Below are 14,494 nucleotides of genomic sequence, written 5' to 3' on the forward strand. Positions count from 1 at the left end.
AGTATAGTACCACACAGCCGGTAAATTCCTCTAGAGTTACTTCTACCCATATGCAGTACTTTGCATTTGTCAATATCAGAGAGAGAGAGAGAGAGAGAGAGTGAGTGAGTGTGTGTGTGTCCCCATACTTGCCTTTAAGTTCACAGGCAATAGAGGTGGCTTTTAGTTCCCCCTACAATCGTGTTATGGGTAGTGACTCTTCCACTAACATGAAATGTCACCTCACCTGTGAACAGCCATTTTGTTCAAAAGGGCATATCCAACTCCGCTCATTCACATATGATGCATAAAAACATAAAACAATTGTTGTTTCTGTTGTTATGAGGCATGAACACTCTGTACTGGCATATCATGAAAATGTCAAGCTCTTCTTAGTGCTTCTCAACATTGCATCATGAAGAATACTTTCTGCCTCAGGCCAATGCTCATATCCACCATTGTTCAGTTTAATAAAATACATCAATTTCTTCAAATGTTGTAGTAGTAGTGGCATGTGATGCAAGAAAGCAAGTGTATGAGCTTATGCAGCATCAGCCAAAAAAAAAACGAAAAAAAAAAAAAAACACACCATTCCCTACAAATGCTTGTCCATTTCCTCCTTAAATTTATTTAACCTATCAGCTTCCACAACGACAGATGGAAGTTTGTTCCAGCAATTAACCACCCGCTGGCTAAAGGCAAATTTCCGCACATCTATTCTACATCTGTCTTTTCTTAATTTGAATTTATGCCCTCTTAGATTCGTAATCTGAACAAGTAGAAGGATCCCATCAGAATTCAGCATGCTCAACCCATTCAAGGCCTTATACACCTCAATCAGATCACCTCACAGGTGCCTAGTCTCCAGCCACTGCAATTTGCAGAACGTAAGCCTCTCTTGGTAAGAGGATCCCTTCATTCCCCTCACCAATCTTGTTGCTCTTCTCTGTACACGCTCAAACAAATCTACATAGTTCCTAAAATGAGGCCTCCAGACCTGTACGCAGTACTCAAGGCGTGGCCTGACCATTGCCTTATACAGAGGGACAATCACCTCCTTTTCCCTGCTAGCAAAATTCCTATACATCATTGACAAAATCCCATGACCTGCCCTGGCAGCCTGTCTGCATTGCTCAGAAAACGTCATATCTGACTGCACAATTACACCCTGGTCTTTTTCATTTTTTACCACCTTAAGTGTAGTACCACACAGTTGGTACGTTTCTCTGGAGTTACTTCTATCCATATGCAGTACTTTGCATTTGTAAAGGTTAAACTTTAGTTGCCACTCCTTAGTCCATTTGCCCAAATTTTCTAGATCCTGTTGCAGTAGCACACTGTCATTACTGTCATTAACAACCCTGCCAACCTTTGTATCATCTGCAAACTTCGACACTTAGCCTGATATACCTTCATCAATATCATTAATAAATATACAAAACAGTGGACCCAACACTGAACCCCGTGGGACTCCACTAATAACATTAGCCCACGAAGAGCAGCACCCATTGATTACCACTGTCTTCTTCTACTCAACCATCCTTTTATCCATTGTAGCAACTTACCCTTAATACCATTCTGCTTCAATTTGTACAATAGTCTTCCATGCGCAACAGTGTCAAAAGCTTTCCTGAAATCCAAATATATGATATCAAAATTATTTTTTGCATCCAGTTCCTTTGTAACCACATCATAATAGCCAATCAAATCGGTCAGACAAGACTTTCCCTTAATAAACCCATGCTGTGTCTGAATTATTGCTGCAGTCTTCTCTAGATGATCCTGCAATGCATCTTTAACCAGTAACTCCATTATTTTACCCGGAACAGAAGTTAAACTAACTGGTCTGTAATTACTCATGTCACCCTTCGATCCCCCTTTGTGAATTGGGGATTCATTTGCACATCTCCAGTCAGTGGGGACCTCCCCTGAGTCCAAGGATGCTCTCATATGGCTAAGGGTTTGCTTAGTTGCTTTGCCGCCTCCTTTAATATAACTGGATAGATCCCATCCACCCCAGGTGCCTTTCTTATGTTTAATTTCAACAATTTCTCCTCCACTTTGCTCTCAGTTATTACAAAATCATAAGAATTAATATACAATTTAATAAACTTCTGCCATTTTCAAACCTTAATAACTCCTCATGTGTGAATGTAGATGTGAAATACTCTTTCAGTTTGTTTGCTATCTGAGCAGGATCATCAAAGTCGAACCATCGATATCAAGTGGACCAATCAGATTCATCCCCTTCCTTTTAGAGTTTATATAAGTAAAGAAATCCTTGCTGTTTTTCTTAGAATCCTTTGCCAAAGATTTCTCATAATCTGCCTAACCTCCTTTGTGACCTGATTACAGATTAGCTTATATCTGCCATAGGCTTCTGAGTCACTTGATAATTTATATGCGTCCCATGCATATTTCTTCTCTGTTACGAGTCTCATTAGTTCATTTGATAACCATTTAGGCCTAAACCTTGAAAAATATTTCTTAATAGGTATGAAATGTTTAGTAGCTTCCACGATTAATTCCTTGAATGCTTCCCACTTAGAATTCACTGTTTGTAACATCGTCAGTTGATCCCACTGTATAGAATTTAAAAACTATCTGAGACCTCTGTACTCACCTTTACGGAAGCAAAAACCCTTTCCTTTACCCCTGATGGTAATTATATCTTTAAGTAAATCCCACATCAGTACACTGTGATCACTGCCACCTAGAGGTTCCTTTATCTGCAAATTCTTAATACACGAATGATCACTGCTGATAACCAGAGTATTACCCTCTCTGGTTGCCTCTCGAACGTGCTGCTGCAGAAAACAATCATCCAATAAATCCACAAAAGTCTTACTAGCGTGTGAGTGACCAACCCACAAGTTCCAGTCAATATCTGGGTAGTTAAAATCTCCCATTATAAGACATTCTGATTACTCGCCCACTATTTCTCTGTACAATTGTTCATTGTACTCATTCGAATCATTAGGCCTATAACACACTCCTACTCTTATTTTTGCTTTCACAGTGCTTATGTCACACCAAACTGACTCAACAGTGCACTGTTCATCTATATGAACTGGATGCTCTTCTTTTGATTTTATGTTTTTGTTAATTAACAACATGACACCTCCTCCCTTCCTATCCTGCCCATCCTTTCTGTATACATTGTACTCCCCAAATTCTAATTCTGCATTCCTAATATCAGTGTGACACCATGTCTCTGATATCCCAACAATATCTGCCTTTGATGTCTTCACCAGCACTTCAAATTCATCAATTTTATTTACTATGCTTCTAGAATTGGTATATATGCAAGCATACATGCACCTATTCCTAGTTACCCCGACACATCCCATATACCCACCTGTTTCAAGATGACTGCCATCAGTCCCTGAAAACCCCCAGCACCCCTTGCTCCAGGTCGCTACTTATTCTAAAAGAAGTTGTGCAAGAACCACCTTCACCTCTGCCTGTGGCTACTTTTAACCTTTTAGTCTGTGAATCCCCCCCAAGCTAGCAGTTTTCCGACCCACCTAACACTGCCTCGATAGCGTCAGCAAATATTCTTGCACCCTTTCTATTTAAGCATATCCCATCCCTGTAGAAGCAGTCTCTCCTGTTAACAAGCACAGATCACGCTGAAAAAAAATTTCTACCCCTTGAGCCTTGCACATTCCCTCCAGGGCTGAATTGATTGACAAAGGCTCTCATCATGTACTCCCTCCTATCGTGTTGGGGCAGAATTGCAGACACTTTCAAATTTCAAATGTATAATACAATTTCATTACAGAGTTAGACATAGGAGCATTTTGTTCATTACACATATAGCAATGCACTATTATACTCTCAAACCACAGAATACACATTGATCTGTTGTATGGTTACATGAGCCAAAAGTAGCACAAGTGGTTAAACCTCTGCAAATATTCTGAGAGTGGCCAACCTTTTAGCAATTAATGTATTATGTCAAGTTTGGAATGTGTCTTTTTTTTTGATAGTAAAGACAATCTAATTTGATTATCTTATCCAGGGGATTATGCATTTTACATGCATAATCACTTGGTCCTTTTATTCACTTTTCAATTCATCTTCTGAATGTAAGATGAACTGAGAAATTAAGTTCTGGAGATCCCACTCAGCTACTACACACCTAGAGGTATTTAGAGTAACATGAGGAGAGACAGTAATAGATATTCCTCCAAAAGATATTTTTTGGAGCCATTCCAAATGTTATCCATTTCAGATCTCAACAAGCAAACCACCAAATCTCAGAGGTTTGGTTGTTTTATAGAATTCTATTAGGTTTTCAAGGTATTTTTGTATTTTAAAGGATGTGAGGAAGTGTGCCTAGTGATGTTCCTAGACAGCGTACATTACAAAATGCATAGGAGCTCTTGTTTTAACAGCATTAGTTTACTGACATTTTGCACTGTCTGAGTTAAGAGTTACCATGACCAGTCATGGTGATCATTAGGTCATGCAGGTTTTGAGATCACTTTGCAACTTTGGTCCTATAAAAATGACGTTTTTCTTAGGTTACTGGCCACATTATGGGTAGGGAGGAGCAGTGTAAGAAGATAGCCAAGTGGCAGGTTAGTTAGGTTAGTACTAATTGTGTAAAAAATATAAAATAAAAAATAGAGAGAGGCAACTATCCTCTCTAGGCTTCTGTGTACTTTTTTTTAGAGATCTTGAAATAAAGAAAAATTGTATTTATAACCAAAAAACAATATATTCCCATTTCAAAGACACTATTGAGATTGCTATGAAATGAAATAATCACTTGGCACCCAGGGCCATGCTTCACATATCATTTCACTTTTGTTTTAATAACTAATGCCATCTTATCAGCAAAAAATATCGATCAAACACAAAAAAAATCAAGTTAAATGATAAATATTCAATTAAATATTAAACTTATGATAAAAACGTGTACATCTTTTTGAGACACTCTGTATACACAAACACTAAGTAAATTTTATGCCATTGTTTTTATTATGTTAAAGCACATCCAGAATGATTGGTAAGCAATAAAGTGGACTACAACATTTGTACTGAATTGCTAACCACCAACCTGCTTTTCATATGATGCTTGATTGTCAGGTGAAAGCCATCATAAGGACTAACATCACACAACAAACATTACATGTATTTCACAAACATCACCTGTTTGTATAATCCATATAAAATGTATTCCATATGGATACCTTGTTATTTCTCACATTAAAAATATCTTGATACTTTGAAACTAAATACAGCACTTGCTATTATACAGAAATTAAGTTCATTGAAATAAATCTGATGATCAAGCCTCTTTATTTCAACTGGAGTAGATCTGATCCTATGCATAATCAAAAATCAAACAAAGAGACACAACTATAATTTAATTTATTTAACTGTTCATAGTCATTCATTAACTGTCTCCAAATTTATTTTTACAGTATACATATATATTATTTAAAATTTCACATACATCATCTGCATCAGGAATGGCAATCCTTTCCTGAAAATATGTTGAACTATCATTCTTGAGCAATGTACTTTCATTTGGTGCATCTATATTTGCAATTTCACATGTAGTCCCCAAGGTTTTTTCAACTGGAAAAAAAAAAAGAGAATCTCACAATCATATATACATCATCAATAACAATGACCAATACATTAAGGTAATGTACATGTTCTCCAGTTATCCTGAATACATAAGAAAATACATGTTCAAAATGTATAAAATATTATATTCAAACAAGAATCTTTTGTATATTATTTACAATTCAAAATGTAAATTAGTCCAATTAGGAAAATAAATTTGCAACTATTATTCCTCAGTTTCATGGCTTTCAATACATGAGTGAAAAGACAAAAATTTTTCATTAATCATGTGTGACTAATTAGTTTGCCCTCTAGTAATTTTACAAAGAATAATACATTTATTTATTGGCAATTGCATCATAACATCGTGACCAGTTACTAATTCCAATTTATATGCACAAGAACTACTAACTGGAAAAAAATAAATAAAATAAAAATACCATAAGGTTAAGTAAAAAAAAAATCATATAATAAACCAAAATGAATGTGCCCTATATAAAAAGCAACAACATTCCTGCAATAAAAATTTACATATGATAAAAAATAAACATAGTTAAATAAATAAAACTAGAATTAAACAGAACAACTAAGAAAAGAGTGTGAACTAATATTTTAAATTCATTTTTAGAAAAAAATATAGTCATATTCATTAATAAGCTGCATGAAATAAAACAGTGAACAGAAAAAATAAATTGAGGAACAAGCAATGCTTAAAAAAAAAAAAAAAAAAAAAAAGTGCACAGAGCAGAAATCATACAAGAGACCAAAATGAAACAGAACACAGAAATCAGCATAGAGTAATTTTCCAAGATTATGAATAAAATTAAGAAGATGAACTTTGCAGCAAACATGGAAACAGAGAAAACAGCTCAAACCGGTGGCACAAAATGTCATAATTAGAAAAACAACAACAACAAACAATCTAAAATTGGAATAATCAACTGTTTAATCAGGATTAAAATTACAGAATTGGGGGGGGGGGGGGAGACAACTGTAAATTAAACTTTAAGCTCAATCACAAGATACTATTACATTAATGTGAGCAGCAGAAGGGTGAAAATTACCTTCACCCTATTCTTAGTAGTTGTGAAACCATACATATTTTCACCCTATTCAACAAAGACTTCTGTAACTTTGTTCTTATCTTATACTCCTCATAAGCTAACACCTACTTCTCCATAAAAACTCACATTTACTGACAGGTGTGGATTTATTAATATGGTTACATAACTTTATACTCCTTTCATATTATTTCTTGATGGCTGATTTGGAGCATAGACAATTCCCCCACCCCCTCTTCCTTTCATAGGCTACCCACTTGCAATGGTTGTACTTACAGCAGTAATATTTGAAAGCAAAATTTCAATATTTTTTGTAAGGTTCACATGTAAATATTCTGGTTATGATAATACTAAATTCAACTACTACTTTATCACTTTTACAAATGTAACTTAGTCAAATAACATTTATCTTTATGTATCAAAAGAAAAGATTTCCAAAAAAAAACAATTATGAAATGCTCTTCAGATAACTTTAGTTTTCGTACTATCATAGCAAAAGCTGAATATTACCAACTGATAAGATTCTTTCCATAAACAGAATGTTACCAGTGTTTTAGCATCTGTACTAAGAGTCCACTGTACTAGTATTTTAAAGGTCAGTCCACTAGACTGACCTTTAAAATACTATCACCAAGATTTTTTTATTATTTTTTTTTTTTTTTATTTACCATGTTGATCTGATACTCAGATTTTTCAAACTATGATGATACCTAATATTTTAATAAGCATTATTTAATTGTATTTAAATTATTTAAATAAGCATTATTTAAAAGCCTTCTTGCCATGAAGAAGGCTTTCAGAACAAATCCAAATTGCAACAACTTATTACTTTAAATCTATATACAGTATAATCAAATTTCAACCCTATATGTACCCAACTTTGATATATACCATACTATTTAATGATCACAGAATGATAAAGATGTACACTTGATATAGATGTAGGAAAGGAAAAAACTGACTCTAGTAAATAATACAAAGGTCTTTGAGATAACAGAGCAGGAGAAAAAGCAGTATGTACTGGAACTTAACAAGTTTGAGCTTCTACAGACTGCTCAGGACCAAGATATCGACGAGGAATACTACAACTTTCTGAAAGTGATAAAGCCCAAGAAACCTATAGGGAAAAAGAAATCCAAAGAAGAAAAAATTAGTCAAGAAACACTTGTCATGATGAACCAAAGACGACAAATGAAGAGCAAGAAAAACACTGACAGGGAGAAAATTGAGTATACTGAGTTATGCAAAGCCATTAGAAAGAGATTCAGAGAGGACATAAGAAGATTTAACACAAGAAAAGTAGAACAAACATTAAGGGAAAACAAAGGATTTAAATCAGCAGCCATGAGCAGTAATACAGAAAGACAAATGATACTGAAACTGAAGAATAGTGATGGTGTAATTATAAACAGCAGAGAAGGCATAATTCAAATAGCAGAAGACTACTATAGAGAATTATACAAGGAGCGAGGGAATGATGCCAGCAGTGGGGAAGATGGATTGCAAAGTAGCAACACATACGACATACCTGATATTCTTCCTGATGAGTTAGAACATGCATTGAAGAAAATGAAGAATCAGAAAGCCCCGGGGGAAGATGAAGTTACTGTAGAGTTGTTAAAATTGGAAGGAAGAGACATAACACAAAAACTGGCAAAGCTCTTCACAAAGTGCATTAGAAAAGGTGTGATGCCTAAGCAGTAGAATAATGCAATCATAGTTTTGCTACATAAGAAAGGAGGTAAATCAGAAATTGGAAATTATAGACCAATTAGCTTGTTATTCCACATCTACAAGTTGTTCACAAGGGTCATTACTAACAGATTAGAAAGAATACTTGATGAGAATCAACCAAAAGAGCAAGCTGGCTTTAGGACAGGATTCTCAACAATGGATCACCTTTACGTAATATCACAGCTAATGGAGAAAGCAAATGAATATAAAACACCATTATGCCTGGCATTTGTGGATTATGAAAAGGCATTTGACTCCATACAGCATAAGGCAATGTTTCGGGCACTGGAAAGACAAGGCATAGATACCACATATATTATGATTTTGAAGAAAATATATGAGAATGCTACCTTTATTAGACTAGACAAAGGCAGTAGGAAATTTAAAATCGAGAAAGAGTTCGACAAGGAGACACAATATCTCCGAAACTGTTTACTGCTGCCCTTGAGGAAGCTTTCAGAAGATTAGACTGGTCGCAGAAAGGAGTCAATGTGAATGGAGAGTACCTAAACCATTTACGATTTACAGATGACATTGTGGTCATAAGCCACAATCCAAAAGAATTAGAGGAAAATCTTAATCAGTTATGCACAGTTAGTAAGGATTTTGGACTAAAGATGAATATGGCTAAAACAAAAGTAATGATGAACAAGTATGCCACAGAAAGGGAAATAATGATTGAAGGAGCAGTAATTGAAAAGGTGGAGTCATATACTTATCTGGGACAAGTTATTAGCTGTAATAATGATAAATGGCTGGAAGTCAAGAGAAGAATAAATTTTGGATGGATAGCATTCAGTAAAAATAGTCACATCCTGAAGAGCAATATCCCAGTTTGTCTGAAATGGTAAAATAATGAACCAATGTATACTCCCCACCATGACTTATGGAAGTGAAACTTGAGCACTCACCAAAAGAATGGAAGAGAAGCTGAGAACTACACAGCAAAGAATGAAACAAATTATATTGGGAATCAGACTGTTAGATAAGAAGAGAAACACATGGATTAGGCAACAAACTCAAGTAAAGGACATTCTTATCAAAACTAAAGAACTAAAATGGTCTTGGGCAGGACACATAGCTCAAAGACATGATGACAGATGGACTAAGAAAATAACAGAATGGTACCCAAGAGGAGCTAGAAGAAAACCTGGAAGACAAAGGCAGAAATGGATAGATGAAATTCATGAGTTTTTGGGTAGTAAATGGATGGCCAGTGCTCAAAACAGAAGGAACTGGAAAGTTGCTGGAGAGGCCTTCATCCTGCAGTGGATTGAAAATGGCTGATGATGATACTATTTAATAACCCACTTTAGCCAGCGGGTAGTTGATTGGTGGAACAGACTTCCATCTTTTGTTGTGGAAGTTGATGGCCTAAATAAATTTAAGGTTGAGTTGGACAGGCATTTGGAACAAATGGAGGGGTGAAATGGGAGGGTTTTTTTTTGGCTGATTCTGCATAAGCTTGCTTTCTTGCATCGTATGTCTCTACTAATACTAATGCAACTAAAGTGTGTAATGTTACTCAAAAATCCCATTTCAGCATAATGAATATAATATTTAAAGAAAATAACTTTTTCCACATGACAAAATATAGTTTATTTGGTTGTAAAAGTAATAAACTTAAACTTTTGTTTCCCAGACCCAACTCAGCACCAGAATGAACTAACATGCTAATGTTTCTGAATATAACTATACAGTTGTCTTCAGATGGAAAAGAGTTACACTGGAAACCAAAGAGCACCCTTCATTGCTTCCTGAATACATATGTATAAATGAATACAGCAAATAAATAAATAAAATTGTAGTTAAGAATCAAAAAAGTGTGCTCAAAATTTTAAAGTAACTCTTTCCCAGTCTGAAGGTAGAATCTCATAGCTGCATTCAGAAACACTGGCACATTATTCTTCTTAATTTTATTGCTTTCACAATCAAACAGAATTTTAACAAGTACAAACAATGCTACATGTATGAGACGCTCAGCTTCCCACCAATCAGGTGATAGTGACCACCAAAATGGCCATCTGGGAGGGGAAAGTAGAACCATATTATAAAACCCAGGGCAGTGGTTTTCAACGTTATTTTAATAACGGCACCCCTAACTCATTTATTTTATTTTGCGGCACCCCTACTCAATTTTCTGCCTGTTATCCGATTCTCTTTCTGTATATATGTATACAGTAATACCCCGAAGTTACGCGATAGGTGGGTCCGACGAAAATCGCTTAAGTCGAATTCGCGTAAGTCGGGGTACAACATTGCATACAAATACATATAAGTTTTGTTTAATTGGGACCAAGGACTAACAAAAACACTAGTTTAGAAGAAAAATATTTAATAAAATTGCAGTTATTTTTACATATTAATACAAAATATGTATTAAAAAAATAAATGAGTTACGTAAAAAAGTGATGTCGATGGCTTCATAAAATCTAACAAATTCTTCTGACGACACAGCGCCTTCTTTTTTTTCACGCAGAATTTCTTCGTAGCAAGTTAATTTTTTTATTCCTTGCTTTGTAGCTATAACAGGTTCTTCGTTGGAGTCTGTGTTCTAAAATTTCTAAGCCCTTTTCAATTGAGCTGATGAGACCTTCTGTCAAACTTGCAATTGTAATGTGCTTTTCTGATGGAACTGGGTCTGAAGTGTCGGATACTTCAGTGACGTTTTGCGCACGCATCTCATTCATTGTCAGCTCCTGACTATGTGAATCCAACAGCTAGTTCACATCATCACCATTGACTTCCAAATCTAATTGCCTGGCAAAATTAACAACTTCTTCTATCACATAAGCGACATGATCAGTTTCTGGCGTTGTTTTCGTCTCGTTTTTGAAAAAAAAATGAACAAAGTTTCTTCCAGAGACCATTCAAATGTTTTTTTTTTTTTTGTGAATTTCATCCCAAGATTCATCAATGATTCTTACAGCATCTAAAACATTGAATTGTTTCCAAAAGTCTTTAACAGATATCTCACTATTTTGTCTCATAGCTTCATTCAGACGTGCTAACGAACGCCTTGTGTAGTAAGCCTTGAATGCTTTGATGACTCCCTGGTCCATCGGTTGAAGCAAGCTGGTTGTGTTTGGAGGCAAAAACACGTGGGTCGAAATTAATTAGGGTGGCAGGAGGGTGACCGGGTGCATCGTCAATAAGAAGCATCACTTTAAATGGAATCTGTTTAGACTTGCAATCAAGTTCGACTTCGGGTATGAAGTGGTGACCAAACCATTCCTCAAAAACGGAAGATGTCACCCAAGCTTTATGATTTGACTTCCAAATCACTGGTAAGCTAATTTTATATATACACCAAACGAAAAAATCAAGAACCACGTAACTCCGAGTTTGCGTAAGTCGGGGTATTACTGTGTGTATATATATATATATATATATATATGATAATTATTACATATATATATATAATTATAAAAATTATATTTCATAATACAAATTATATATATATATATATACAGTATATAATAATTTTATTCTTTATATAGAGGTACTAAAGAAACATCAATTATAGATCACCACAAAATTAAAAAAAATACTGTACACCTTTTTATAATGAAATAAACATATAAATTAAAAAAATAATAAGTTTAAGTAACTTAAACCCAAATTACATGGCACTTCTGGAATGTTGTTGCGGCACCCCAGTTGAAAACCACTGCCCCAGGGGCTCATATCTGGTGAGTACAGGCTTGGCACACCCAGGGTCCTGAGCTGGATATCATCATTCTTCTCTTTCTTGGTGATCCCCTTCTACTTCTGATTCTCTCTCTCTCTCACACAGGGTAACTCAAGAAATTTTTTTGGCTGGTACAGCATAAGCCTCAGGCTTCCTTGCACCATATGGCTAATAATAATAATAATAATAATGGTAGCATATCTCCTTCTTAGAAATAATGGTAATATTACACCTCTCATCTCAGATGTACTACATATTTATAGCATAATTCCAAGACAATTAGTATCAGTAAGCCCAAATGATGCAAGGAAGTGAACTTTCGCTTAGATAAACCAAAATTAAAGAAATAAATAAAACTGAATATTCATACTATTCCCATTCCCACAAAGTAATCATCCAATTCTGCTTTAAACTTAGCCAGACTAAGTTCCACCAAATTAGGAGGCAACTTATGTTTGACAACCCACTACTAATAAATGAACTTCAAGAGATCTAACCTTTTGTTATTCCCTGATATTTTATACGTATTTTCCCTACTTTACTTCAAATCTCGCACCACACAGACTCAACATCTGCATTACCTTGATCTGAGTTAGTAAATATTCTTGTTACCATCAGGATGTTTTTGATCAGGCGCATCACTTCCTCTCTGTCCCTACCTACCTATCTCTCTTTAGCACACAATATTCACCAAAATGAAAAAAATTTTCATCTTGAATCTCCAAGTGGTAACATGTTTCAGCAAGGCCAACTACATAAGCATTAGTTGACTTGATCACAATACACCTGGCATTCCTGTATAGACAAATTAGGTTTTGTACTTCACTGCTTTTGACAACCCAATGCACCCCTTTATACTTACTTAATTATTTTTCGGTGTTGTCTTCGATCGTTGATGAATTTTGTTTCTATTACACGTTCTCTTGTAGTGTTTAAGGTAATTAATGGTTGCATACAGGGTGTAAATGCAATTTTGTCTCATACCACTGACCTGAGCCAATTCTGTACAAAATTCTAAATCCCCAAACTAACAATTTGTAGACAATTTATTTTTAAAAATAAATTTTGATAATCTCTCTGTACCTCTGTTTCCCAACTAAGACTTGCTATGCTCAATTTTTTTCTCCATAAGCCATGCAGAATTTCAAGCTTACAGTTAATCCCCAAGGCTTTCATCACAAAATTCTGCCCAGAGATGACAGGAGTAACTGTCATCTCTGGGCAGAATTGCACCCACAAGAACATTCTGTCCTATCTCTTGACATTTTTTCAACATGACCTTACATTTCATAACCAGTTCATCAGTTTGTTTAAGCTTTAAATTATTACTGCCCACATGTAATAACATGTATCCATTATTCCCATTACAAGCTGATAAACTGTTTGTTACATCAATTTTTGCTACTGTTAGATCTGCTCTGGTTCTAGTCCATCTGCCTTTCTTGTAGGATATATTCTCTGTCTCCCTTACAATTGAGTCCCCAATTAACACTACCTCTTGTGGAACCAAAGCATTCTGCACCAGTGACCCATTTCTGGGGATGGATTCAGAAACACATCATCCAACATAGCCTCACACTTCAGTCTCTACCAAAACCCCAGACTAAATTTTCTCTAGGGCATCCACTCAACCATGCCTAACAGTACATTGAGTTTTGAATTTAGTTCATCACAATGACAACATGTTGTGCAAAGAAATGTCTTCCCATCAGTTAGCAAAAGTTCTGCATACACACAACAAGTACAAGCAAAAACAGCTGTACCTCACAAGGGAATGCCACTGGCAATTCTGTCATCGGTTACAATATCATTTGGCATGATATGACTAACTGTTCTAGATGAATCCATAAGGCCTGACGTAGCCGAGTGCAGTAGCACATGCTCCTTGAGTGGACCGGGGTTCAAGCCCGTGACTGCTAAATACGATTAACATTTGTATTGATTAATTTATTGTAAACTCCACGACCTGGCAGTCATGCCAGAGTATAAACAAGAACATTTTAATTTCTTCTAATTGAATTTAAAATTACAAAATATCTAACAATCAGTCAGAAGAGCACTGTTCAATTACACTAGATATTATATATATAAGAATTATACTGTTTAATACACTAAGTAAAATTCTACAAAAAAATTTACTTACGACTTACATATTTCCCACCAAAATTATTGATAACAAAGACTCTGTGAATATTAAGCTGTAACCTTTTTTTAAATACATAAACAAATAGAGGCAACTTGCATGGTGAGGTCGGCAAAAGGACAACCATACAAGAAAAGACTTCAATTATGTGGGCTACAGAGCTTGGCAACAGGCACCTTGAGGGAACCTGATTGATGTTTATAAGGCTCTGAGAAGGGTTAGTGAAATGAATGAAGGAAGAATTTTCACTATTATAAAGAATTTCAAAGCTAGAGGCCATAAATTCAAATTATAGGGGAAGAG

The 14,494-nt window shown here is 35.3% G+C and overlaps 1 protein-coding gene across 2 annotated transcripts in view; it reads right to left on the reverse strand.

The window, feature by feature from the left end:
• The window catches only part of LOC150079448 (natural resistance-associated macrophage protein 2-like), a 162,984-nt gene that overhangs the window by 130,444 nt on the left and 18,046 nt on the right, over positions 1 to 14,494 (reverse strand). For both annotated transcript variants that reach the window (XM_090383971.1, XM_090383970.1), the window contains one exon: positions 5,447 to 5,571. In XM_090383971.1, coding sequence (XP_090240097.1) covers positions 5,447 to 5,571 — 125 coding nt within the window. The remainder of the gene's footprint in view (positions 1 to 5,446; positions 5,572 to 14,494) is intronic.

This window comes from Mastigoproctus giganteus, chromosome 10 (assembly GCF_048544385.1).
Source record: "Mastigoproctus giganteus isolate SK-2022 chromosome 10, ASM4854438v1, whole genome shotgun sequence".
Classification (NCBI taxonomy): domain Eukaryota; kingdom Metazoa; phylum Arthropoda; class Arachnida; order Uropygi; family Thelyphonidae; genus Mastigoproctus; species Mastigoproctus giganteus.